Here is a 26,975-nt window from a genome sequence, read left to right as displayed (position 1 = left end):
TGTTGACGCCTTGACACGAGGCAACGGTGGTGGCAGAGGCTGTCGCCTTTTCTCCCAATGTACAGGAACGACTGAAGTTAAACCAGCCACGGTCTGTACCCAGCACATCTGAGTCACGTGAGCCACAGCCGGAGTGCTACATACACATGTGAGCCATGTGGGTCCCCTGAAGACACGGCATTACACTGCAACACCGTTACATAAGATATGTAACAGATGACGGTGACATCAAATAAATGTTATGTGACCCAGGCAAATGGTGTGTTCTTGGTAACACCACTGACAAAGCTACAAGACGACTGCACTACATCTACAGAAACGAAAATCCGTACAGTATATCTCGAACAGGCACACGACAGACACAACAGGGTCGTTGGGAGGACACAACTCAGACACAGACGCAAACACCGATGTAGAAGCAGATAGAGAAAACGATACACACACACAACGTCAGACACTTACAAGAAAAGAACATATGGAACTTGTGTGGTACACACATATAGACTGCACTTGGTTTTTTTTTAAGTTTGCTCGCTTTTGGGCCATGTCGATGCAGCCATTTCGATAGTAATGTCAATTCTGACGTTAGGAAAGTGAGGACAACACAACAACCAGTCTCCAAGTGGAGAAAATCACCAGCCCCACTGGGAAAAGAACCTGGACCCCTGTGCGCAGCTATCACCCCATTTACCACTCGGACCTGCACTCTAAATGTGATACATAGATAATGTAAAGGATAATGACTAACATAGACAATGAGACGGTGATCACATCTAAAGAATATGCCATATGGCGAGGCGAGATTCGAACTTCAAGGTCCGAAGCTCCCATCCCGCCTACAGCTAAGGAAAGCAGCATCACATACACAAACAAACAACAGAACAGCATACGTTCAAAATGTAGAACTACGTCTAAATATAGCAACACAAACAGAGCAGTGAGTACACCGTACATAAGCACCTAAAAATGTGTAATAAATGATATTAGTCCTTGGACAGGAGAAACAAATACATAGAGCATTAATTATGATGTATGTCATTAAGTAATATAACAAAACAGGATTAATGGTTCTGCCAAGGCCCTCCCACCAGGAATAGCAACAACATGAACCATAATCTGTATGTTATATTTCGTTTTAACAGTGAATGAAATTCTGTAGATCGTCGCTTTCGTATCTTTTCACAGTTTTACTCTAAATTACAAATATTTATTATTTTACCCCCTCCGTCTCCTTCATCTGATTTAATTCTTTTTGTAATTCATTGTAATTAGTCAACCGTGCGACTGCTACGGTCGCAGGTTCGAATCCTGCCACGGGGATGGATGTGTGTGATGTCCTTAGGTTAGTTAGGTTTAAGTAGTTCTAAGTTCTAGGGGACTGATGACCACAGCAGTTGAGTCCCATAGTGCTCAGAGCCATTTGAACCATTTTGTAATTAGTCTTGATTGTATAGCTCAAAACGTTTTTGCTAATAACGTGGAACAACGTCTCATTAAATGTACAGTTATACACTACTGGCCATTAAAATTGCTACACCACGAAGATGACGCGCTACAGACGCGAAATTTAACCGACAGGAAGAAGATGCTATGATATGCAAATGATTAGCTTTCAAGAGCATTCACACAAGGTTGGCACCGCTGGCGACACTTACAACGTGCTGACACGAGGAAAGTTTCCAACCGATTTCTCATACACAAACAGCAGTTGACCGGCATTGCCTGGTGAAACGTTGTTGTGATGCCTCGTCTAAGGAGGAGAAATGCGTACCATCAGGTTTCCGACTTTGATAAAGGTCGGATTGTAGCCTATCGCGACTCCGGTTTATCGTATCGCGACATTGCTGTTCGCGTTGGTCGAGATCCAATGACTGTTAGCAGAATACGAAATCGGTGCATTCAGGAGGGTAATACGGAATGCCGTGTTGGAACCCAACGGCCTCGTATCACTAGCAGTCGAGATGACAGGCACCTTATCCGCATGGCTGTAACGGATCGTGCAGCCACGTCTCGATTCCTGAGTCAACAGATGGGGACGTTTGCAACGCAACAACCACCTGCACGAACAGTTCGAAGACGTTTGTAGCAACATGGACTATCAGCTCGGAGACCGTGGCTGCGGTTACCCTTGACGCTGCAACACAAACAAGAGCGCCTGCGATGGTGTACTCAACGACGAATCTGGGTGCACGTCATTTTTTCGGATGAATTCAGGTCATGTTTACACTATCATGATGGTCACATCCGTGTTTGGCGACATCGCGGTAAACGCACATTGGAAGCGTTTACTCGTCATCGCCATATTGGCGTCTCATCCGGCGTGATGGTATGGGGTGCGATTGGTTACACGTCTCGGTCACCTCTTGTTCGCACTGACGACACTTTGAACAGTGGACGTTACATTTGGGATGTGTTACGACCCGTGGCTCTACCCTTCAATCGACCCCTGAGAAACCCAGGTTCTGTTTACAGCATCATGATGGTCGCATCCCTGTTTGACGACGTCGGGGTGAACGCACATTGGAAGCGTGTATTCGTCATCGCCATACTGGCGTATCACCCGGCGTGATGGTATGGTGTGCCATTGGTTACATGTCTCGGTCACCTGTTGTTCCCATTGACGGCACTTTGGACAGTGGACGTTACATTTCAAATGTGTTAAGACCCGTGTCTCTACCCTTCATTCGATCCCTGCGAAACCCTACATTTCAGCAGGATAATGCACGACCGCATGTTGCCGGTCCTGTACGGGCCTCTCCGGATACAGAAAATGTTCGACTGCTGCCTTGGCTAGCACATTCTCCAGATCTCTCACCAATCGAAAACGTCTGGTCAATGGTGGCCGAGCAACTGGCTCGTCACAATACGCCTGTCACTACTCTCGATGTCCGCCCCGGTAGCTGAGTGGTCAGCGTGACAGACTGTCAATCCAAAGGGCCCGGGTTCGATTCCCGGCTGGGTCGGAGAATTTCTCCACTTAGGGACTGGGTGTTGTGTTGTCCTTATCACCATCATTTCATCCCCATCGACGCGCAAGTCGCCGAAGTGGCGTCAAATCGAAAGACTTGCACCAGGCGAACGGTCTACCCCACGGGAGGCCCTCGTCACACGACATTTCATTTCACTACTCTCGATGAACTGTGATATCGTGTTGAAGCTGCATGGGCAGCTGTATCTGTACACGCCAACGAAACTCTGTTTGAGTCGATGTCCAGGCGTATCAAGGCCGTTATTACGGCCAGAGGTGGTTGTTCTGGGTACTGATTTCTCAGGATCTATGCACCCAAATTGCGTGAAAATGCTATCACACGTCAGTTCTAGTATAATATATTTGTCCAATGAATACCCGTTTGTCATCTGCATTTCTTCTTGGTGTAGCAATTTTAATGGGCAGTAGTGAAAATGTACGAACTATTTTTAAAATACTAGGCAGCAGGTATTTATATACGTAGTAAATGACATGAAGCGAAATCTGCAGGTGGAGGACGCGGAAGAGTGGTGCGGCGTCGCTCCGTCCAGGGAGAGCTCCGGCAGCGAGGCAGAGGAGGAGGAGCCTGTGGCCGCCGGCAAGAGGCACGGCGGCAGGATCGAGGTGTCGCTGTACTCCGGCGGCAGCCAGCGCGAGGACATCCTCAGCGTGTCGGTGGAGGCGGAGGCGGAGCAGCCGGCCATGGTGCGCGGCTGCGGGCTCCGCAAGTCGGCGCCGCCCGCCTCCGTCCGCAGGCCGCCGCCCCCTGCAGACAGGCCGACGGCCGGGGACCCCGTGGTGAGCTTTCCGCAACGCCTGACGCCTGCAGCTGCACAGCTACGCTACTGGCCAGACACCAGGAAGGATACAAATAACAAAGTTGTGCCTATTGCAAGCAGGTCGTTGCAAGAGATCAACGTTTCTACAAACACCCGATTTATTTTGCGTACTTTGACATTTGTACGGTATGTTGATTCGTTATTGAAAGACAAAAGTCATTTTTCCACTGAACCTCCATACCTTCGAACTGCCTTACACCATCATGAAACTAAGACCTGTATGCGAGGGTGAGTCAATTTGTTGTGTACATAGTTCCGCTTAGCGCGTACACAGCTTTCCCACTAGAGCGCGCCCCGCTAAGCACGACAGCACAGGTGCACCCCTCGTCCGTCTCCGCACTACGAGATGGCGCTGCCTTAGAGACGGACCAAATTCTGCTTCCGCCGATCCGCGTAATAATACGTAACGCAGCCAATGAGATTGCTGCTAACGTAGAACCTTTTCTCCTCGCGGATCACACTCGCGCAGTGATACATGAACGTGCGAGGTATTAAAACGAGTGTACAGACCTCCGATTAGTCAGTCTGCATTTGTCTGTACTAGTCTGTACCAGTCTGCATTAGTCTGCACCAGTCTAATCAGTCTGCGCCTAATAAGATTATCATATTCCTGTTCATAGCCATGAAGAGAAATGTATAGACACTTTGTCACGTATCAGAGAAATGTGAGAATAAGATTAACTTACCAAGACCAAAGGAACTTCAGATTGTCAATTGTAAATAGCATCCAGAATCCCGTTAAGTAATGTTTATGCTTTTTATTATTTTAATAAATGTGTGTGAAAATTAATCAAGTTCTGTTTAAAGTTGGTCACCGTCAATCTGCTACTCTAAGCGTGCAAGTGGCATTTCTATCGCCTGACGTAATGCCAGAAGATAAACACACCACGATAAGACCACGAGACATATTGCTGACACTCGCCTACTTCGTTAGAGTGACAAGTCAAATAATTTGATGGTGTGTGTACCAAAGGTCTCAGAGGACGCACACCACACAAATGAAAACCTTAAATTTTTAATAACGAATCGGACTTTCGCGCCGTTATCCTGCAAGTTGGCTCAAATGGTTCAAATGGCTCTGAGCACTATGGGACTCAACTGCTGTGGTCATCAGTCCCCTAGAACTTAGAACTACTTAAACCTAACTAACCTAAGGACATCACACACATCCACGCCCGAGGCAGGATTCGAACCTGCGACCGTAGCAGTCGCACGGTTCCGGACTGCGCGCCTAGAACCGCGAGACCACCGCGGCCGGCTCCTGTAATTTGGTAAGCGTGCTACAAACAGCTTGCAGAATGGCCTGTATGTGGCAGCATAGTGCAGATGCACACATACCGTCGCAGTATCAGTATAAAGATGGCCGCCCCACTTGCGACTCGCACTAAGCAAGAACAGTGTTATGTTATTCGGTTTTTGCGTAGTGAAGGTGTGAAACCTATTGAAATTCATCAGCGAATGAAGGCTCAGTACGGTGATGCATGTTTGCCACAGCAGCAAATCTACGAATGGAGTAGGAAGTTCGCAGATGGTGTGACTTCAGTGGAAGATGCTCCCCGTCCAGGTGAGGCACAAAGAGGTGTGACTCTACAGAACACTACAGCAGTTGAAGCCATAGTGAAGGAAAACGGCCGAGTGACACTGAATGACATTGCAGCATGTTTACAGATTAGTCAAGGGTCAGCACACCACATTGTGCATGATGTGCTCCAGTTTCACAACGTGTCTGCAAGATGGGTGCCACGGCAGCTGACTCCTCAAATGAAAGAACGTCGTGTTGATGCTTGTGAAGAACTTCTTCGGCGCTTTGAACGAGAAGGTGATGGCTTTCTTGCAAGAATCGTTACTGAGGAAGAAACCTGGGATCACTTCCACCAACTGGAAACGCAGAGAACGAGTAAGGAATGTCGCCATTCCTCATCACCAAAACCAAAGAAGTTTCGAACAGAAACATCAGCAGGGAAGGTTATGCTGACTCTCTTTTGGGACGAAAGAGGCGTCATTTTGGAGCATTACATGCCTAGAGGGACCACTGTCACCAGTGCATCGTACACAGAGCTCGTAAAAAATCTGCGGCCTGCAATCAAATCAAAGCGGCGTGTATTGCTGTCAGCAGGTGTCCTTTTGCAACATGACAATGCAAGGCTCCAAACTGCCAGTACAACAGTCGTGACAATCACAGACCTGCACTTTGAGTGTCTTCCTCATCCACCATACTCACCAGACCTTCCCCAAGTGATTTACATATGTCTCGATCACTCAAAGACGCAGTGGGAGGAAAGAAGTTCCGCTCTGATAAAGAGGTACGCCACGCGGTGTATGAGTGGTTGCGCGGACTAGCAAAAGAATTTTTTCTAAAGGAATTTATGCACTTTGTAAGCGCTGGAGGACTTTAATTGAGCGTGGGGGGGGGGGATTATGTTGAAAAGTTTTGTACCACTTCTGCACAGTAAATAATATTTTTTAAAAATATTTGAGGTTTTCATTTGACTCACCCACGTGCCTACATCATAAAAATCAGGACCAACACGTCTGAGCTATTATTTAGCAGCTTTCACAATGACGTAATCATCTCCAAATCTTGTTCGCTGAAGGATTCGTTCAGTTTACTGAAGTGGCCATGAACACACGGTGCCAGGTCAGGGCTGTAGGGTGAGTGTTTCAGTGTTTTCCACTAAAAATTTTTTATCTCTTCAACATTCTAAGAACCAACCTGGCGAAAACCTTTTCCAACTATGACTTTCTCAATATTCCACACGTACTTGCTTCTCTTACTCCCACTCGGGTTGACAGTTCATTCACTGTTAAGTTTTTGTCAGCCAAATCAGACTATGAATATGCTGTACTTTTAAGTAGTTAGTGAAGTGTTCGGCTTGCCGCTGCGTTGGAGATCAGAGTGTTTGTGAGCCCAATGTCACCAGATAATCTACTTTCCGAGTAAGTAACTGTACTGCAATCTACAGCGTCTTCCCCATACACTTCTTTCAATGTCTTGTAAATCTTCCTCACTGTCTCGTTCTCACAACGCACGCGCTCTGCAACAGCGTGTTGCTTCAAATGACAATGAAGTTCAGCAGCCAATTTGGAGTGCTACAAGAGCACAACTTGCAGAAACTATTTGAATTAAGTTTGACTATACGAGGGTTGGAACTTAAATAGTGGCAACTATTTATTCACAACCGATACAAAAGAGGTACATGTGTGCATCTGTTACTGTCCTTCAGAGTAGTCACCAGTGTTGTGTAGAACATGTTGCCAGTGAAGTGGAAGGCGTAGTATACCGTTAGCGGAGCATGTTCTGTTGATGGTGCAAATGGAGCGGAGCGGTCTACTGCCTGTCGAATCTCTGGAATAGTTCTGAAGCGAATGCTACAAAGTAGTTCCTTCATCTTCGGAATCAAATCAAAGTCACAAGGACTTAAGTCCAGGGAGTTAGGTGGATGGTACAGTAATTCCCAGTCCTATCGACAGAACAGAGTAGTCACAGCTTGCCCTGAAAGCGCCCGCTCATTGTCGTGCAAAATAATGGGTGGGTTGCGCAGAAAGTGCCGCCGCTTCTTTCGCAAAGCTGGTCGCAGGTGATGCTCCAAAAACATACAATAATACACTCCTGGAAATGGAAAAAAGAACACATTGACACCGGTGTGTCAGACCCACCATACTTGCTCCGGACACTGCGAGAGGGCTCTACAAGCAATGATCACACGCACGGCACAGCGGACACACCAGGAACCGCGGCGTTGGCCGTCGAATGGCGCTAGCTGCGCAGCATTTTTGCACCGCCGCCGTCAGTGTCAGCCAGTTTGCCGTGGCATACGGAGCTCCACCGCAATCTTTAACGCTGGTAGCATGCCGCGACAGCGTGGACGTGAACCGTATGTGCAGTTGACGGACTTTGAGCGAGGGCGTATAGTGGGCATGCGGGAGGCCGGGTGGACATACCGCCGAATTGCTCAACACGTGGGGCGTGAGGTCTCCACAGTACATCGATGTTGTCGCCAGTGGTCGGCGGAAGGTGCACGTGCCCGTCGACCTGGGACCGGACCGCAGCGACGCACGGATGCACGCCAAGACCGTAGGATCCTACGCAGTGCCGTAGGGGACCGCACCGCCACTTCCCAGCAAATTAGGGACACTGTTGCTCCTGGGGTATCGGCGAGGACCATTCGCAACCGTCTCCATGAAGCTGGGCTACGGTCCCGCACACCGTTAGGCCGTCTTCCGCTCACGCCCCAACATCGTGCAGCCCGCCTCCAGTGGTGTCGCGAGAGGCGTGAATGGAGGGACGAATGGAGACGTGTCGTCTTCAGCGATGAGAGTCGCTTCTGCCTTGGTGCCAATGATGGTCGTATGCGTGTTTGGCGCCGTGCAGGTGAGCGCCATAATCAGGACTGCATACGACCGAGGCACACAGGGCCAACACCCGGCATCATGGTGTGGGGAGCGATCTCCCACACTGGCCGTACACCTCTGGTGATCGTCGAGGGGACACTGAATAGTGCACGGTACATCCAAACCGTCATCGAACCCATCGTTCTACCATTCCTAGACCGGCAAGGGAACTTGCTGTTCCAACAGGACAATGCACGTCCGCATGTATCCCGTGCCACCCAACGTGCTCTAGAAGGTGTAAGTCAACTACCCTGGCCAGCAAGATCTCCGGATCTGTCCCCCATTGAGCATGTTTGGGACTGGATGAAGCGTCGTCTCACGCGGTCTGCACGTCCAGCACGAACGCTGGTCCAACTGAGGCGCCAGGTGGAAATGGCATGGCAAGCCGCTCCACAGGACTACATCCAGCATCTCTACGATCGTCTCCATGGGAGAATAGCAGCCTGCATTGCTGCGAAAGGTGGATATACACTGTACTAGTGCCGACATTGTGCATGCTCTGTTGCCTGTATCTATGTGCCTGTGGTTCTGTCAGTGTGATCATGTGATGTATCTGACCCCAGGAATGTGTCAATAAAGTTTCCCTTTCCTGGGACAATGAATTCACGGTGTTCTTATTTCAATTTCCAGGAGTGTATATTGTATTGACGGTCTGCCGTGGAGGAACGTAATGCGTTAGGATAAAACCGTCACAGTCGTACACGAGAATCACCATAACTTTCACCATTCTGAGACTCTGATGCACTTTCGACTTTCGCGGCGACCCACAATAACGCCATTTGTTGGATTGGCGTTTCAGTTTTTGCTCGTACGATGTGGCCCATGTCTCATCCAGTGTCATGATACGAAGTAAGAAAGCCTCTCCTTGCGCTGATAGCGCTCCAAGTGCGTCTGAGCAGCGTCGTAACGCATCCATTTCAGCATTTGCGTCAAGTTATGCGGAACCTATAGTGATGCAATTTTTTGCACACCCAGGCGTTCCTTCAGTATGCGAAGCACAGTCGTATTCCCTAATCCGGTTTCTTTGGCGAGCTCACGAATCGTATGGCGTCGATCACTGTCCGCTAACGCGGCAACAGCATGCACTTCTTCTTCAGATATGCTAGGACGACCTGCCCAATGTGTGTCTGCCACAGTTTTCCGACCTTCGTTGAAGGCTTTTACCCAACTTACCACTGTTCTGTACGGCAATGCCAATTTTCCAAACGCCTCTTGAAGACCATGATGACACTGTCGTGCTGTACGACCTCTGACACATTCAATCTTGATCCAACTCCATTGTTCCTGTTTCGAAAACATAATGACACCGTTACGTTAGGGCGCTCGCTCACAAGTGACTGTGTTTCCCTTGACTTTGCGCACGCCACTGATGTGCGATGGGCGAGTCCATTTCCTCTGAGGTAAGGTAGGTATGTCAACAACGTGTGCTATCAACGGCAATAATAGATTCCATTGCATAGTGTCTACACAGCAGTGTTGCCACTATTTAAGCTCCAACCTACGTAAGTGGGAAGAATCTACCTATGACACCCATAAATAGCAAAGAAATAGAACAAGGTGCGCTGACGCCCCCATGACACTGGTGCTGTCCACTGTCGTGGGACGTGGGCGGCTGCTGACTCCTCGCCATACGAGTTGCCAGTGGGTGGAGAACAAGTCCAGTCCACCCAGGCCCTCCGGAGTTTCGGCCCAGCGTGTACTCGTTATCCCATTTCTTGCACTTGGATGCTGTAGCCATGTCCAATGGCGAGCAGCAGTGCCCCCCCCCCCCCCCCCCCTGATGACGTCTAGGTGGCTAGGAGGCCATGAGGGCGCGAATCCTCCAGCCAGATCACAGTTTGCAGTCGATCGCCCAAAGACGTCAGAGGGCTGTGGCTGGCAGGTTGACGAGGTAGGCCAGTGTCTCAAACCCTGCCTGCACGATACTGCCCAGTGGCTTACTTGATTAGCTCATTGGCTGAGCTGGCCTCTACTGCCTGGCCGTGGCTGGAAAACTTTTTAAAAATTTATATTTCCGGCGCCGTAGAGATTCGAAAAAGTTTGATGTTGAAACAATGGTGTGCATTTCTTTTGGAGTGACCTTCGTACGTATACAGTACGTGTGAAAGTGAATCTACGTTCCCATCTGCAGGCATTGGAGTCGGGCACGCACCACCTTACTCCCTCCCTGACAGTGACTAAAACGTCGAATTCATCTCCTACTGCACAATCACATTGGTGTTCATCAAGCGTGATGTTAAAGACGAAAGAGGGTAGCCCAACACTGGTTAAATAAAAGTAGACGATGGACTCAATAAAAATTTACATTCTGATAAAGAGGCAAAAAAATACTAATAATAAAGCTCACGCGATTGAACAAGCTAAATAAACGGGTGAAAAAGTGTCAGGATGTAAGGTTATCGCTAAACTGAAAGACAATACTTGGTCAATGGAGAGAAAGTACACACCTAAGTAATCAGAGGACATAAAATGAAGAAGTAAAACCGGCAGCTTGTAGGCGTCGGTGGTCGGTATGCGGGCGTAATTATGAATTGCCCACGTAATTCTGGATCATCTGGCTGTCGCAACTAGAGCATTAATTGATCTCAGGTCCGCTTCAATAACTGAGTGGTCAGCGTGACGGATTGCCGTCCTCCAGGCCTGGGTTCGATTCCCGGCTGAGTCGGGGAATTTCTCTCTTCAGGGACTAGGTGTTGTGCTGTCTTCATCATCATCTCATCCGCATCCGGCGCGCAGATCGCCCAGTGAGGCGTCGAATGTAATAAGACCTGCGCCAAGGCAGCTGGACCTGCCCCGTAAGGTGAATTACATTGTCCTTGAGACATATGACTCTCAATTTTATCTTCAATAATGATAGAAACGGCAGAAACGAATTAGAATATGTGCTACAGCCCAGACTTGAACGCGGGTCTCCTGCTTACAAGGCTGATGTGCTAACCATTACACCACTTGTCACAGCATGGCTAACACAGCTACAAGAACTACCCAAGTCCAGTGACCGCCCTAACACAAACTTCACGCCGGACGGGGTGGCCGAGCGGCTCTAGTCGCTAGAGTCTGGAATCGCGCGACCACTACGGTCGCAGGTTCGAATCCTGCCTCGGGCATGGATGTGTGTGATGTTTAGGTTTAAGTAGTTCTAAGTTCTAGGGGACTGATGACCCCAGAAGTTAAGTCCCATAGTGCTCAGAGCCATTTTTTTGAACTATCTTCACTTTACGCCTCGAGCCCATTTTCCCCTTCTTAAATCGTCAGTATTATTGTGACTATTCCAGTACTGGAGAGGCTCGGCAATACAAACGATTTAAGAAGGGGAAAATGGGCCGGAAGCATTAACTGAAGTTTGTGTTATGAAGGCCAATCCGTTCAGCTATGTTAGCCATACAACGACAGTAGTGTAATGGTTAGCACATCAGCTAGTAAGCAAAATACCCGCGCTTAAGTTCTGGCTGTAGCACGTTTTAATTCATTTCTTCCACTTCTATTATTATCGAAGATCATTAATTTTTTTCTGACTAACTGACGATCTTCTAACGACCTTTTGGTGCTTATAACACTCAGTTAAACGGTATCAGCATGGGGCCTAAATGGTAGGGCAACGTAGTCGTGGACTGTGCTGCTGATCCCGGCGGAGGTTCGACTCCTCCCTCAGGCATAGGTGTGTGTGTGTGTGTGTTTGTCCTTAGGATAATTTAGGTTAAGTAGTGTGTAAGCTTAGGGACTGACGACCTTAGCAGTTAAGTGCCATAAGATTTCACACACATTTGAACATTCTTTTTTTGATCCACGTGGTCGGAGTCTTTACCAACCACGGTAAGGCACTTTAGTGGCAGAAGAACTTGTGCCCAGTGAGGCAGAGATCTTGCTGTGGGGATTACCCGACTTCACAGAAGACTCTGCTTTTCACTGCCAAGTTGATTGTTCTCATTTGCACAGTTTTGGACGGGATACTTAGTTGTAAGGTGCCAGACGTCAACTTCTTCTAATTGCCAGACCCGCTTCTCTAGCACATCTCTGGTGTATCCGAGTGCGAAGGAGCAGTCAAACGTAGCATTAACGGCTCTCTTACCAACGAAAAACGCCAACTTGGTGAAAATTACTAACTTTTTAATTAGTTTCAGTTATGAGCAGTAAAAGTTATGTAAAATGCCTCTTCACTGTGGCACCAATACTGTCTGTTTGGCATCTAATAACCGTCCTCGCAACATTCATAAAATTGAGAATCAAATTAAAGTCAGAATTAATTATCTCATGTAGCACTAACATTGCCAGCCTGAAAAGGTTGTCAATCTCCAGTTATCCTAACTCTGATGTGCCCATAATAGCCTCGGAGAGGGGGCATCATAAGCACCATAGTAAGAATACACAATTAAATTTGTAGCTGAGCTGAGGTTATACATAGTGCGAAATTTGTTACTGGGAGCTGCTACCTATGCAGCAGCAGTGGCCCCAACCGAGCAGGCCATCGAGTCGAGCTAGGCCCTAACGAGATATGGGCAAGTTATTCCACGTTGCTTCGCCATCATTCGTAAGGATTTCCGATACCATCAAAGTATCAATACTTACTCAGATGAATAGTACTCAAGTCGTCCTGCAGTATTGCTCATATGAGAACTCCAAAAGTATTTATACCTACTCGCGTCAATACTTTTGTAATTTTTTAAGCAAATAGAGTAATGCAGAGTATACACGGCGAATCACCTAAAACTTGCAAATATTGCGGAAATGGAAGGTGCTAGTGACGCGCGCCATTTCACAGAATGGATTGGTAGTCAGGGGCTCGTACCGTAAGCCAGTTAACAAATAGTAGTTACACTTAGAAAGTGTTTTTTCTGCTAACATACACTTTTTTAAACGAAGCTATGCCTGTCGCATTAACAAACTAAAAGTAGGGTAAATTAGAATGTCAGTGGTGTTGTTGCAGGATTTTAGTGCGAGTCGATTACGAGTATCGTATTTTGAAAAGTCTCCATACCAACTCCTGTTTGCGTCATTCAAGATGCGTAGTTACTGGGTACAATGATGTTATGTTTGCTTACAGTGTGCTTGTGTGTTCCTCGAGTGCACTGCGACTTGCTGGTCAGTTAGTGTGTGGCAGTCCAAGCAGTAGGTCATGACCGGACGATGGGATTTAGGCCGGTATTACACTATCAAATTTCTTTGTCAAATATCTTTGCCCAATATCTTTGTCAAAGATATTTAATAGTGTAATAGGGAACTTTGTCAAATGTCGTCCAATATTTGATCAAATCTAGGGCCTCACTGTAGATTTGATCAAAGAAGTCGCTTGTCTTCTGTTCACTGCAATGTGACATGTTAGCACATGGAGCGCTAGCATCGCTGCATTCTGTCGTCTGTAGTGTTTTATAAACATTGCCGGTAAATACAATTGGTGTGTGCCGGCAGCTACAAAATTAATAGAGATGTAGGAAGCTGATGAGGCGCTTTACAACGTGAGGCACGCTGAATACAAAAATAGATTAAGAAGATTGGAGACGTGACCTAACCTAACCTAACACTCTCCTGTAGCAAGGAATCAGAGTGTTACAGTGAGCCTGTCTTCTGCAGATGTAGCAGGTCTTAAGTGAATATTGTGTTTTGTGATATGAGGTGTTTCCTTTTTTTCCCCCGCTTCTCTTCCGCATGTCCAAAAATTGCAATTGTGCTACATGCAATTATTGCGGCTAATAACAGGTTGTTGTTGTCAGCCGTCTTGAACTTTGACGAAAAATATGATGACAGTGTAATACCCCTTCTAGCGCTACGCCAAAGATCTTTGTCAAATATATTTGACGGAATATTTGATCAAATCTTTGACAAAGAAATTTGATAGTGTAATACCGGCCTTACCAACGCAGAAAAGTCGACATCCTTATGGTGTCTGGAAGGATGCAGATCGTCCTAATACGGTGTGCGCGGCAAGATATCCAAATAGACCTCAACCATCTTGGTAAATATTCATCAACTTCTTCAACCAGTTACGTGAAAGTGGTAGTGTAACACGTAGGCAACGTAGCAGAAGAAACCAAGGGACGACAAAAGAGGGAGAAACTGATGTACTTGCTGCTGTTGCAGCTGACCAGCACGTTTGCTTCCGCACAGTCGTGATATGAAACTTCCTGGCAGATTAAAACTGTGTGCCGGACCGAGACTCGAACTCGGGACTTTTGCCTTTCGTGGGCAAGTGTTGTGCCAAGTTCGAGTCTCGGTCGGGCACACAGTTTCAATCTGCCAAGAAGTTTCATATTAGCGCACACTCCGCTGCAGACTGAAAATCTCATTCTGAAATCGTGATATGAGTCAGGCAAGTGCCCTACACATTCTCCACCGACATATGTTCCATCCATATCACATCTCTCTCCATCAAGAGCTGCATGGAAACGATTATGAGAATCGTATTAATTTCTATACGGGCATTATGATAGGCTGTATCCGGTATCTTGTTTAGTGATGAAGCCCACATTTACCAATAATGGCCAACTAAATCAACGAAACATACGCTGTTGGTCCGTAGGTGATGCCCGTTGGCTTCACCAGGAAGAACATCAGAGTCCACAAAGTGTCAAGTGTAGTGTGCATCGTGAACCATCAGCTCATAGGTCCGTTTTTCATTGACGGAACACTGACCGCACGGAGGTATCGCAGCCCCCTGACAGACGTCTTCCACGGATGCTAGCAGACGTTCCTCAACAGACTAGGAAGAACCTGTGGTACGAAAATGATGTCTGTCCAGCCCGTAGTGCACGAAGTACTATAGCACGTCTTCAAGAATTGTTTACAAATCGTTGGACTGGACGCGGAGAACCTGTATCTTGACTCCTGTAGACTTTTTTTTCTGTGGGGAAAACTGAAAGACGTTGTCTACAAGGACATGCCAACTGCAGCCGATGATAGTCTAATAAAACGCATTAAATACTAAACAGAGAGCACGTCAGCGTCGGTCGTAATATTATCTGTATTTCAGCTAACATCGCAGCTATCATCAGTGCGTTATTGCTAGTCATGTAGACTCATTACGACGACACAATATAGCTTCGGTCTGTAGAAGCATCAGTCAAATTCGCTTATCACATCCATGATACTTTCTCCCTTATTTCATGATAATGCAAAACGAACTGCTCCTGTGTGAATTTTTTCTATGTCCTCTGTCAATCCTATGTGCTAAAGATCCGAAACCGCGGAGCAATACTCCAGCACACAAGTGTAGTATAGTCAATTTGTAGGTTTGTAGAATCTTCTAAGTTGTCTTCGAATAAAACACAGTCTCCGGTTCGACTTTCGCACAACATTTTCTTTGTGATGATACCAATTTAAATTGTTTGCATTTTCAGTCCCTAGGTATTTAGCTGAATCGTGTTATTTCTTGCGTAACTGAAATTAACGGATTGTTTAGCATCAGTGGTTAGTAATCGCACCATGCAGATAACTTCTCTAAACCATTTTGATTATCTAATGACATTACTAGACTACACACGACACGGTAGCATGCAGACAATCTGATGTCTCCTTAATCGTATAAACACTGAAATGAAAAAGGTCATGGGTTACCTCCTAATATCATGTCGGACATTCTTTTGCCCGGCGTAGCGCAGCAACCCAAAGTGTCATGGAGTCAACACGTCGTTGGAAGTCCGCTGAAGAAACATTGAGCCGCGCTGCTCCTACAGCAGTCAATAATTGCGATAGTGTTGCCCGTGCAGAATGTTGTGTACAAACTGGCGTCTCGATCATATCCTAATAATATTCGATGGTATTTACACTCCTGGAAATGGAAAAAAGAACACATTGACACCGGTGTGTCAGACCCACCATACTTGCTCCGGACACTGCGAGAGGGCTGTACAAGCAATGATCACACGCACGGCACAGCGGACACACCAGGAACCGCGGTGTTGGCCGTCGAATGGCGCTAGCTGCGCAGCATTTGTGCACCGCCGCCGTCAGTGTCAGCCAGTTTGCCGTGGCATACGGAGCTCCATCGCAGTCTTTAACACTGGTAGCATGCCGCGACAGCGTGGACGTGAACCGTATGTGCAGTTGACGGACTTTGAGCGATGGCGTATAGTGGGCATGCGGGAGGCCGGGTGGACGTACCGCCGAATTGCTCAACACGTGGGGCGAGAGGTCTCCACAGTACATCGATGTTGTCGCCAGTGGTCGGCGGAAGGTGCACGTGCCCGTCGACCTGGGACCGGACCGCAGCGACGCACGGATGCACGCCAAGACCGTAGGATCCTACGCAGTGCCATAGGGGACCGCACCGCCACTTCCCAGCAAAATAGGGACACTGTTGCTCCTGGGGTATCGGCGAGGACCATTCGCAACCGTCTCCATGAAGCTGGGCTACGGTCCCACACACCGTTAGGCCGTCTTCCGCTCACGCCCCAACATCGTGCAGCCCGCCTCCAGTGGTGTCGCGACAGTCGTGAATGGAGGGACGAGTGGAGACGTGTCGTCTTCAGCGATGAGAGTCGCTTCTGCCTTGGTGCCAATGATGGTCGTATGCGTGTTTGGCGCCGTGCAGGTGAGCCCAACAATCAGGACTGCATACGACCGAGGCGCACAGGGCCAACGCGCGGCATCATGATATGGGGAGCGATCTCCTACACTGGCCGTACACCTCTGGTGATCGTCGAGGGGACACTGAATAGTGCATGGTACATCCAAACCGTCATCGAATCCATCGTTCTACCATTCCTAGACCGGCAAGGGAACTTGCTGTTCCAACAGGACAATGCACGTCCGCATGTATCCCGTGCCACCCAACGTGCTCTAGAAGGTGTAAGTCAACTACCCTGGCCAGCAAGATCTCCGGATCTGTCCCCCATTGAGCATGTTTAGGACTGGATGAAGCGTCGTCTCACGTGGTCTGCACGTCCAGCACGAACGCTGGTCCAACTGAGGCGCCAGGTGGAAATGGCATGGCAAGCCGTTCCACAGGACTACATCCAGCATCTCTACGATCGTCTCCATGGGAGAATAGCAGCCTGCATTGCTGCGAAAGGTGGATATACACTGTACTAGTGCCGACACTGTGCATGCTCTGTTGCCTGTATCTATGTGTCTGTGGTTCTGTCAGTGTGATCATGTGATGTATCTGACCCCAGGAATTTTTGAATAGAGTTTCCTCTTCCTGGGACAATGAATTCACGGTGTTCTTATTTCAATTTCCAGGAGTGTATTTCGTGCGATCTGTGTGGTCAAATCATTCGCTCGAATTGTCCAGAATGTTCTTCAAACCAATCACGAACAGCTGTGTCTAGGTGGCATGACGTCATTGTTTGAGAAAATGAAATCCATGAACGGCTGCAACTGGTCTCCAAGTAGCCGAACACAACAATTTACAGTCGATGAACTGTTCGGTTGGACCAGAAGACCCAGTCCATTGCGTGTAAACACAGCCCACATCATAATGGAGCCACCACTTGCCACCACCAGCTTCACAATTTGGGTCCAGGGCTTCGTGGGGATTGCGCCACACTCGAGCCCCATCATCAGCCCTTACCAACTGCATTCGGGCTTCATACGATCAGGACATGGTTTTCCAGTCGTCCACGACCCAACAGATACGGTCACGAGCCCAGGAGAGGCGCTGCAGGCGACTTCGTGCTGTTAGCAAAGGCACTCGCATAGGCCATCTACTGCCATTTATGCCAGATTTCGCCACACTGTCCTAACGAATATGTTCGTCGTACGTCCCGCATTGATTTCTGCGGTTGTTTCGCGCAGTGTTACTTGCCTGTCAGCACTGAGAACTCTACGCAAACGCCGCTGTTCTTGGTCGTTAAGCGAAGGCCGCCGGGCACTGCGTTGTCCGTGGTGAGAGGTAATGCCTGAAATTTGGTATTTGGTATTTTGTTCGGAATACTGAATTCTCTAACAATTCCCGATACAAAATGTCCCTTTGAAACGTCACCTTTGGAAAATTATGAATTACTGTCCTGGTGTCCCCGGCTCGTGGTCTTGCGGTAGCGTTCTCGCTTCCCTCGCACGGGGTCCCGGGTTCGATTCCCGGCGGGTCAGGGGTTTTCTCTGCCTCGAGATGACTGGGTGTTGTGTGTCTTTCATCATCATTTTATCCTCATTCACCCGCAAGTCGCCGAAGAGGCGTTAAAGAACTTGTGGTGAGGCGGCCGAACCGCCCCGCGAGGGGTCTCCCGGCCACCAATGCCATACGCTCGTTATTCATTATTACTGTCCTGTTAAACTTCTACGTAATTTGATACAAAGACAGCTGAGTAAAACTGAACGCACTCAGACATTTCTCTCTTCACTTATTCTGATCATCACTAAACTGACACACAATATTTTTAGTGCAACGCAATCTGACTTTCAATAGCCCCTACAAAAAAATGGCCCTGACTATCAATAACCTATACCTTTCACGAATCACTTACCTCACAAAAATCTTCGTTACTTGAACTACTGCAATACAGCGGGCGCCAATACTGCCAGCAAGTAAAAGATTCTAACTATTGAAGGCACTAACTGCTGATAGGCATAGTTAGCAAATGAAAGATTTTGATAGAGAACAAACAATGTATTTACCTTAATAGTGTTGAAAAGTCATTATATATATATATATATATATATATATATATATATATATATATATATATATATATATATATATATATATATATCAGTTCATGACAACCAGTCTTACAAATTTACTGTCTCTGATGGACACACGTCCAGATCGTCGGCTTATAGCAACCTTTCAAAACTCTGTCATCTCCCTCTCCACATCCACCACTGCTGGCGGCTCACCTCCAACTGCCCAACGCTATGCGCTGTTCACATCCCACTGCCCAACACTACACAAGCGAATATTCCAACAATGAGTCGCAGGCTGCACATAGCACAGTCAGTCATTTTCATGCAGAGCGCTACGTGGCGTTACCAACATACAACCTAAACAGCCTGCCTAACTCCAAATACCATTCCGCGTTCAGAGTCTTTTAATTCCCGTCGTGCGGCAATAATCACTTCGGAAACCTTTTGACATGAATCACCTGAGTGCAAATGACAGCTCCGCTAATTCACTGCCCTTTCACACAGTGTATACGCCATACCACCGCCATCTGTGTATGTCCATATTGCTGTCCCATCACTTCTCTTATCTCAGTGTATACTGTAAATTAAGAACAGCAGAGAACCTATCCTTTGGGTACCCCAGATAATACTTCGGTTTCACTTGATGATTTCAGGTCAGTTACTACAAACTGTGACCCTGACGAATCCAGTCGCACAGCTGGGACGATATTGCAGAAGCACGCGAATTGATTAGAAGTTGCTTGTGAGAAATGGTATCAGATGCCTTCTGGAGATACAGAAATATGTAATCAACTTAAAATCCCCCGGTAGCTATCTCTCATCACTTTACGTTGGATAAAGAGCAAGTTTTGTTTTACATGGAAGAAATTTTCTGAACCTGTGCAGGTTATGAGTCAACAGATCGTTTTCTTCGAGGTAGTGTTCGAAAACAGCATATGTTGCAAAATCCTACTACAGGATGTCCCACATAAAACTGGCACGTGTGACGCCTGAGATTCAAGTATCAATGAAGAAACTAAAAATTGACAGGTAATAGTAATGTTAAAAACATGTAGTTACCTAATTATAATAGATGCTGGAAGTGGTGCCCATGGGCATCCGAGCACCGTTGACTTCACGTGATGGCGTTACCAGCAACACGCTGTAATTCTGCAGGCGTGATGTTGTTAATTTCTCCAGTAACTTTCGCGTAACATCGTGTAGTGTGCAAGGATTGTCAGCATACACTTTGCCTTTTAGTGTGCCCCATAAATAAAAAGCACCCAATGTTAAGTCTGGGGACCTCGGGTACCAGAGGCCTCTACTGGTTAAGTCTGTCTTTAGGGAACACGTTAGTGATGTGGACCATGGTTAGAAGCATGAGCGCTTGCTCAACTTTGTTTGAATACTGCGTAAAGCATCTCTCCATCTGTTAATTGTGCGTAGGAAGTGTCAAAGATCTCTAGATATTTGTCATTATTTAAGATGTAATTGAAAAATATAGGGCCAATAATTGGGATGCCGGACGATGGACACCAAGCGCTTATCTTCTCTCAGTGGAGGGGTTCTTCATGCAAAATATAAGAGTTGTCCTGCGACCAGTATCTGCAAGTCTGGGAGTTTTCATAACCTGACAAAGGAAACAAGACGTCATCTGACATGAAGTACAAAAAGAGATCAAAGCAACCCTTAGCAACTGATGTTAACAGTCAGTTACAAAAATGAAGTCCTGACCCTCAAACTTTCACACCACACTCACACGATAGGCTTTTAGTTTAGAATATTTTTGTATACGATATATAGCAACTTTCTGCAGTAACCTTGTTAACCGACATGTGGGGACTTCTCGTAATGTCCATGCGAATTCTTAGTTTAAGGGGTCCTCATTGTCGGTGGTCTATTCCTCTGCATATTCTGAGCAGGTCCTACAGCCCTCCATTTCTTGTACAGCTATAGAATAGTGCTGGTCGTAGTGAGTTTCCTACCAGGATACTTCGCTTGAAATATTTTCTTTCACTCCTTGACGGAGCCTATCTATATTTAACACTACACATCAATTCGCTGTTCTAATACAAACTGCCCCATTTCTGTAGCAACTCAACAATACGTTCTTCTCACAACATCTGGCGCACAAACACACGGCTGCAATAAAAATTCCTATAAAATGCAGTGTAGCCACCTTTCGAGACAGTGTTGCCACTTCACAGGTGGTGGTGGTTAGTGTTTAAGGTCCCGTCGACAACGAGGTCATAAGTGACGGAGCGCAAGCTCGAGTTAGGGAAGGATTGGGAAGGAAATCGGCCGTGTCCTTTCAAAGGAACCATCCCGGCATTTGCCTGAAACGATTTAGGGAAATCACCGAAAACCGAAATCAGGATGGCCGGAGACGGGATTGAATCGTCGTCCTCCCGAATGCGAGTCCAGTGTGCTAACCACTGCGCCACCTCGCTCGGTGCGCCACTTCACAAGCAATTTGACTAGAGATGATTAACCAGTATATGAGGCGTACCAGTTTTATATGGGACACCCTGTACACATCGAATCCTAGATTCAGTTCACTGTTTCTAGCCGGCCGGTGTGGCCGAGCGGTTCTAGGCACTTCAATCTGGAACTGCTCGACCGCTACGGTCGCAGGTTCGAATCGTGCCTCGGGCATGGATGTGTGTGATGTCCTTAGGTCAGTTAGGCTAAAGTAGTTCTAAGTTGTAGGGGACTGATGACCTCAGATGTTAAGTTCCATAGTGCTCACGCCCATTTGAAACATTTTCACTGTTTCTATTTACATTCTTGTATATTGGTTTCAACGTTGCAAACGATCTAGTCTTTACGTACGAAGAGTTGTGTCGTAATACGGTTTAAAATGTCGGCGTTACTTTTACAAGCCCGAGTGAAACTCTAGCGAAAACAGGCCATTAGTGCGCCGTGTAGACCACGGGCTGCACGATTTAGGCCGTCACCGGAAGCTGTTTGTGACAGCCTGAGGGTTCGGCGAGCGGTGGGCGGCAGGCGGTAAGGCGAGAGTCCGCCGGATAAGCCCGTGGCGGGCCGCGGCCAGCACGTCCCCGCCTCGGGGGCGGAGGGATCAGCAGCGCAGGGGCGGCGCCTCCGGAGTCCGCGGCGCCGCCGGGTCACGTCTCTGCGCCGCGAGCGAGGCGTCGCGAGCAGCTACTTCTTAACGTACCTGCTTCTCCGATGGACCGCGAGCAAATCGTGATTTGAGCCAGCTGCACACTGACACACCAACAGCAAACATAACCTGCGTTATTGAACGTACACTACTGGCCATTAAAATTGCTACACCACACAGATGACGTGCCACAGACGCGAAGACAGGCAGAAGATGCTGTGATATGCAAATGATTAGCTTTTCTGAGCATTCACACAAGGTTGGTGCCGGTGGTGAAAGCTACAACGTGCTGACATAAGGAAAGTTTCCTACAGATTACTCATACACAAACAGCAGTTGACCGGCGTTGCCTGGTGAAACGTTGTTGTGATGCCTCGTCTAAGGAGGAGAAATGCGTACCATCACGTTTCCGACTTTGATAAAGACCGGATTGTAGCCTATCGCGATTGCAGTTTATCGTATAGCGACATGTTGCTCGCGTCGGTCGAGATCCAATGACTGTTAGCAGAATACGAAATCGGTGCATTCAGGAGGGTAATACGGAATGCCGTGTTGGAACCCAACGGCCTCGTATCGCTAGCAGTCGAGATGACAGGCACCTTATCCGCATAGCTGTAACGGATCGTGCAGCGACGTCTCGATCCCTGAGTCAACAGATGGGGACGTTTGCAAGACAACAACCATCTGCACGAACAGTTCGACGACGTTTGCAGCAGCATGGACTATCACCTCGGAGACCGTGGCTGCGGTTACCCTTAACGCTGCATCAGAGACAGGAGCGCTTGCGATGGTCTTCTCGACGACGCACCTGGGTGCACGAATGGCAAAACGTCATTTTTTTCGGATGAATCCAGGTTCTGTTTACAGCATCATGATGGTCGCATCCGTGTTTGGCGACATCGCGGTCAACGCACATTGGAAGCGTGTATTCGTCATCGCCATACTGGCGTATCACTCGGCGTGATGGTATGGGGTGCCATTGGTTACACGTCTCGGTTACCTCTTGTTCGCATTGACGGCACATTGAACAGTGGACGTTACATTTCAGATGTGTTACGACCCTTGGCTCTACTCTTCATTCGATCCCTGCGAAACCCTACATTTCAGCAGGTCCTGTACGGGCCTTTATGGATACAGAAAATGTTCGACTGCTGCCCTGGCCAGCACATTCTCCAGATCTCTCACCAATTGAAAACGCCTGGTCAATGGTGGCCGAGCAACTGGCTCGTCACAACGCTCCAGTCACTACTCTTGATCAACTGTGGTATCGTGTTGTACTGATTTCTCCGGATCTATGCACCCAAATTGCGTGAAAATGTAATCACATATCAGTTCTAGTATAATATATTTGTCCAATAAATACCAGTTTATCATCTGCATTTCTCCTTGATGTAGCAATTTTAATGGCCAGTATTGTACTTCAGCAACTAGAAAACAGCGCAGGTGACACGCGTATAGAAGAAGGGAGAAAGAAAGGACCCGCAAAATTACTGACCAATATCCCTAACGTTGGTTTGCTGCAAAGTTGTTGAGCATATTCTGACGTCGAACATTATAAATTTCCTTTGGACAGATAAACTTCTGTCGACAGATCAGGTGTTCGTTCTTCCCGCGCGCTATGCGAGATTGGAATGAACCCCGTGCCAGGAACTTAAATGTGATTTGCAGAGTATCCAAGAAGATGTAGATGAACACTCCTGGAAATGGAAAAAAGAACACATTGACACCGGTGTGTCAGACCCACCATACTTGCTCCGGACACTGCGAGAGGGCTATACAAGCAATGATCACACGCACGGCACAGCGGACACACCAGGAACCGCGGTGTTGGCCGTCGAATGGCGCTAGCTGCGCAGCATTTGTGCACCGCCGCCGTCAGTGTCAGCCAGTTTGCCGTGGCATACGGAGCTCCATCGCAGTCTTTAACACTGGTAGCATGCCGCGACAGCGTGGACGTGAACCGTATGTGCAGTTGACGGACTTTGAGCGAGGGCGTATAGTGGGCATGCGGGAGGCCGGGTGGACGTACCGCCGAATTGCTCAACACGTGGGGCGTGAGATCTCCACAGTACATCGATGTTGTCGCCAGTGGTCGGCGGAAGGTGCACGTGCCCCTAGACCGTAGTATCCTACGCAGTGCCGTAGGGGACCGCACCGCCACTTCCCAGCAAATTAGGGACACTGTTGCTCCTGGGGTATCGGCGAGGACCATTCGCAACCGTCTCCATGAAGCTGGGCTACGGTCCCGCACACCATTAGGCCGTCTTCCGCTCACGTCCCAACATCGTGCAGCCCGCCTCTAGTGGTGTCGCGACAGTCGTGAATGGAGGGACGAATGGAGACGTGTCGTCTTCAGCGATGAGAGTCGCTTCTGCCTTGGTGCCAATGATGGTCGTATGCGTGTTTGGCGCCGTGCAGGTGAGCGCCACAATCAGGACTGCACACGACCGAGGCACACAGGGCCAACACCCGGCATCATTGTGTGGGGAGCGATCTCCTACACTGGCCGTACACCTCTGGTGATCGTCGAGGGGACACTGAATAGTGCACGGTACATCCAAACCGTCATCGAACCCATCGTTCTACCATTCCTAGACCGGCAAGGGAACTTGCTGTTCCAACAGGACAATGCACGTCCGCATGTATCCTGTGCCACCCAACGTGCTCTAGAAGGTGTAAGTCAACTACCCTGGCCAGCAAGATCTCCGGATCTGTCCCCCATTGAGCATGTTTGGGACTGGATGAAGTGTCGTCTCACGTGGTGTGCACGTCCATTACGAACGCTGGTCCAACTGAGGCGCCAGGTGGAAATGGCATGGCAAGCCGTTCCACAGGACTACATCCAGCATCTCTACGATCGTCTCCATGGGAGAATAGCAGCCTGCATTGCTGCGAAAGGTGGATATACACTGTACTAGTGCCGACATTGTGCATGCTCTGTTGCCTGTGTCTATGTGCCTGTGGTTCTGTCAGTGTGATCATGTGATGTATCTGACCCCAGGAATGTGTCAATAAAGTTTCCCCTTCCTGGGACAATGAATTCACGGTGTTCTTATTTCAATTTCCAGGAGTGTAGTTAGAAAGCATCGCTCGTGCGAAACTCACTTTATCCATTTCCCACACAATATCCTGAGAACAATGGATGAACGGCAACAGGCAGATTCCATATTGCGAGATTTAGGGAAATCGTTTGATGCGGTGCTCCACTGCAGACTGTTAACGAAGCTACGAGCTAAAGAAACATGTTCTTAGATACGTGAGTTGCTCAAAGACTTCTTAAGCAGTAGAACCCCATACATGGTCCTGTGGGGCAAGTGTTCGTGACAAGGATGTGCCGTATGGGTGCTGTGGATGACAAGCAGAGGTCGTGCTTTGAAATGAAATGACACCCTAGACCACCGCTCCTGGTTGTCGGACCGTATGGCGGGTGAAACTAAGGATGGTATCCCGCCGCTATATGGGGCGTCTCGAGACACGCCTTTGGCCTGGAATCTCATTGACTGGAGTAGAACTGTCTTCATTGACGAGTCCTGCTTCGAACTGAGCCCGGATGACTAGCGAAGACGTGTCTCGAAACGTCCCACACAGCAGTGGGTTACCAACCAGACCGTCGTCTACCACACGGCTCGCCAGCCAGGGTCTGGGGTGACGTTTCATTTCATAGCCGGACCTCTTTGGTTGTCATCTACGGCCCCCTTACAGCACAGAGGCACGGCGACGACATTCTACACCCCGTTTTGTTGTCCTTGATGGCGAGCCATCCTGGCCTTGCATTTGAGCAATAAATGCCCGCCTGCACATGGCGAGACTTTCCGCTGATGGTGTTCGTGGTTGCCAAACAACCCCTCGATCAGCAACCTCACTGGATCTCCCACCAATTGAGAACGTTTGGAGCATTATGGGCAGGACCCTCCAACAAGCTCCGGATTTTGGCGATCTAACGCGCCAGTTGAACAGAAGCTAGATAACACGAATGAAAAACCCGAACAGAAAAGGAATTCTGCACATCATCCAACTCCCTGACGATTAAATAGCAGAAACAGCATATTCCTTTGCCACACCCAATGAGTTCTAACCACATACTGGCAAAAGGCACAATGGTCTGGGTCATACACGCTCTCCATTACGTAATGAACATAATGCCCTACAAGCCACATAACTGTATCGTTCTTCATACTAGGAAAGAAGGCTGAATCGGGATGCAGGAGAATCTCATCGGAGACTACCGCTTCTGTCGTCGTGGCAAGAAAAGCCAATTAACGGTAGAGCCAACTGCAATGTATGTGTTCGCAGGCGACCAACCTATGATGTAACATATCCATTTCACGGCAACGACTGCATCGGTCTGTTTCGCTAAGGGCTAACGCGAAAAAGTCGAACATTGGTGGGAATATGATTTCGATTTGGAAACGTCCAGCAACAGAACAGCAGTTTACAGAGAGATGCCACTGTGAAAGAATACAACCCCTAAATAACTGACACCAGTGAAAAATTTTCGGCTATGCCTTAATTTGATATTTATCCTACCAGCATCTACTGGAGGAGTTGAGCCCGCAGGTCGGAGACAGGCAAAAAGGCGAGCTCTAAGTTACTGGCTTACGCGAAGACACCTTAAAATAGTGCTTCGAGGAAATGAAGCAGAAGCCTCGGTCCGAGCATCGGGGAGGCCCAAACATCAGGGAGGTCCAAACCTCCAATCAGCCGGGGTCCCGCCACAAGCTGAGCTACGGAGGCGGACACCAGGCAGTACACCGGCCCAAAACATGAGGAACCCATCTCCCTGCTGAACCTGTGGGACTGAAAGCATGGGACGAGCACTGGTATCTGGCCACCTCCACACTATTATATAACGATCTTCAGGCGACAGACAAATCCTGTATTCGTCGGCGAAGACAACTCAGTGTCACTGACCCGGGTTCTATGTCTGATGTTCCCTTGTCCACCTTCTTCGAGCATCACGATGCAAGGAATGTTGTACTATTTTGTTCATTATCGACGACTAGAGGCCAAAGTAATCGTGCGAAGACAGTTGCGTACTGTCTGTAGCGACACAGCCCTTACAGTCGCCTCCAAATAGGCAGCGCCCGATTCTGTTAAATGATTTTCGGGGTAC

The 26,975-nt window shown here is 48.1% G+C and overlaps 1 protein-coding gene across 1 annotated transcript in view; it reads left to right on the top strand.

The window, feature by feature from the left end:
• Positions 1-26,975, top strand: part of LOC126273411 (translation initiation factor IF-2-like) — a 64,344-nt gene that overhangs the window by 13,580 nt on the left and 23,789 nt on the right. Inside the window, exon 3 of the mRNA XM_049976962.1 lies at positions 3,479-3,766. Within this exon, the coding sequence (XP_049832919.1) occupies positions 3,479-3,766 (288 nt within the window). The remainder of the gene's footprint in view (positions 1-3,478; positions 3,767-26,975) is intronic.

Source organism: Schistocerca gregaria, chromosome 5, assembly GCF_023897955.1.
Source record: "Schistocerca gregaria isolate iqSchGreg1 chromosome 5, iqSchGreg1.2, whole genome shotgun sequence".
NCBI classification, from domain to species: Eukaryota; Metazoa; Arthropoda; class Insecta; order Orthoptera; family Acrididae; genus Schistocerca; species Schistocerca gregaria.
Note: the sequence above shows the minus strand (reverse complement) of the source record. Positions and strands in the feature narration are given on the sequence as shown.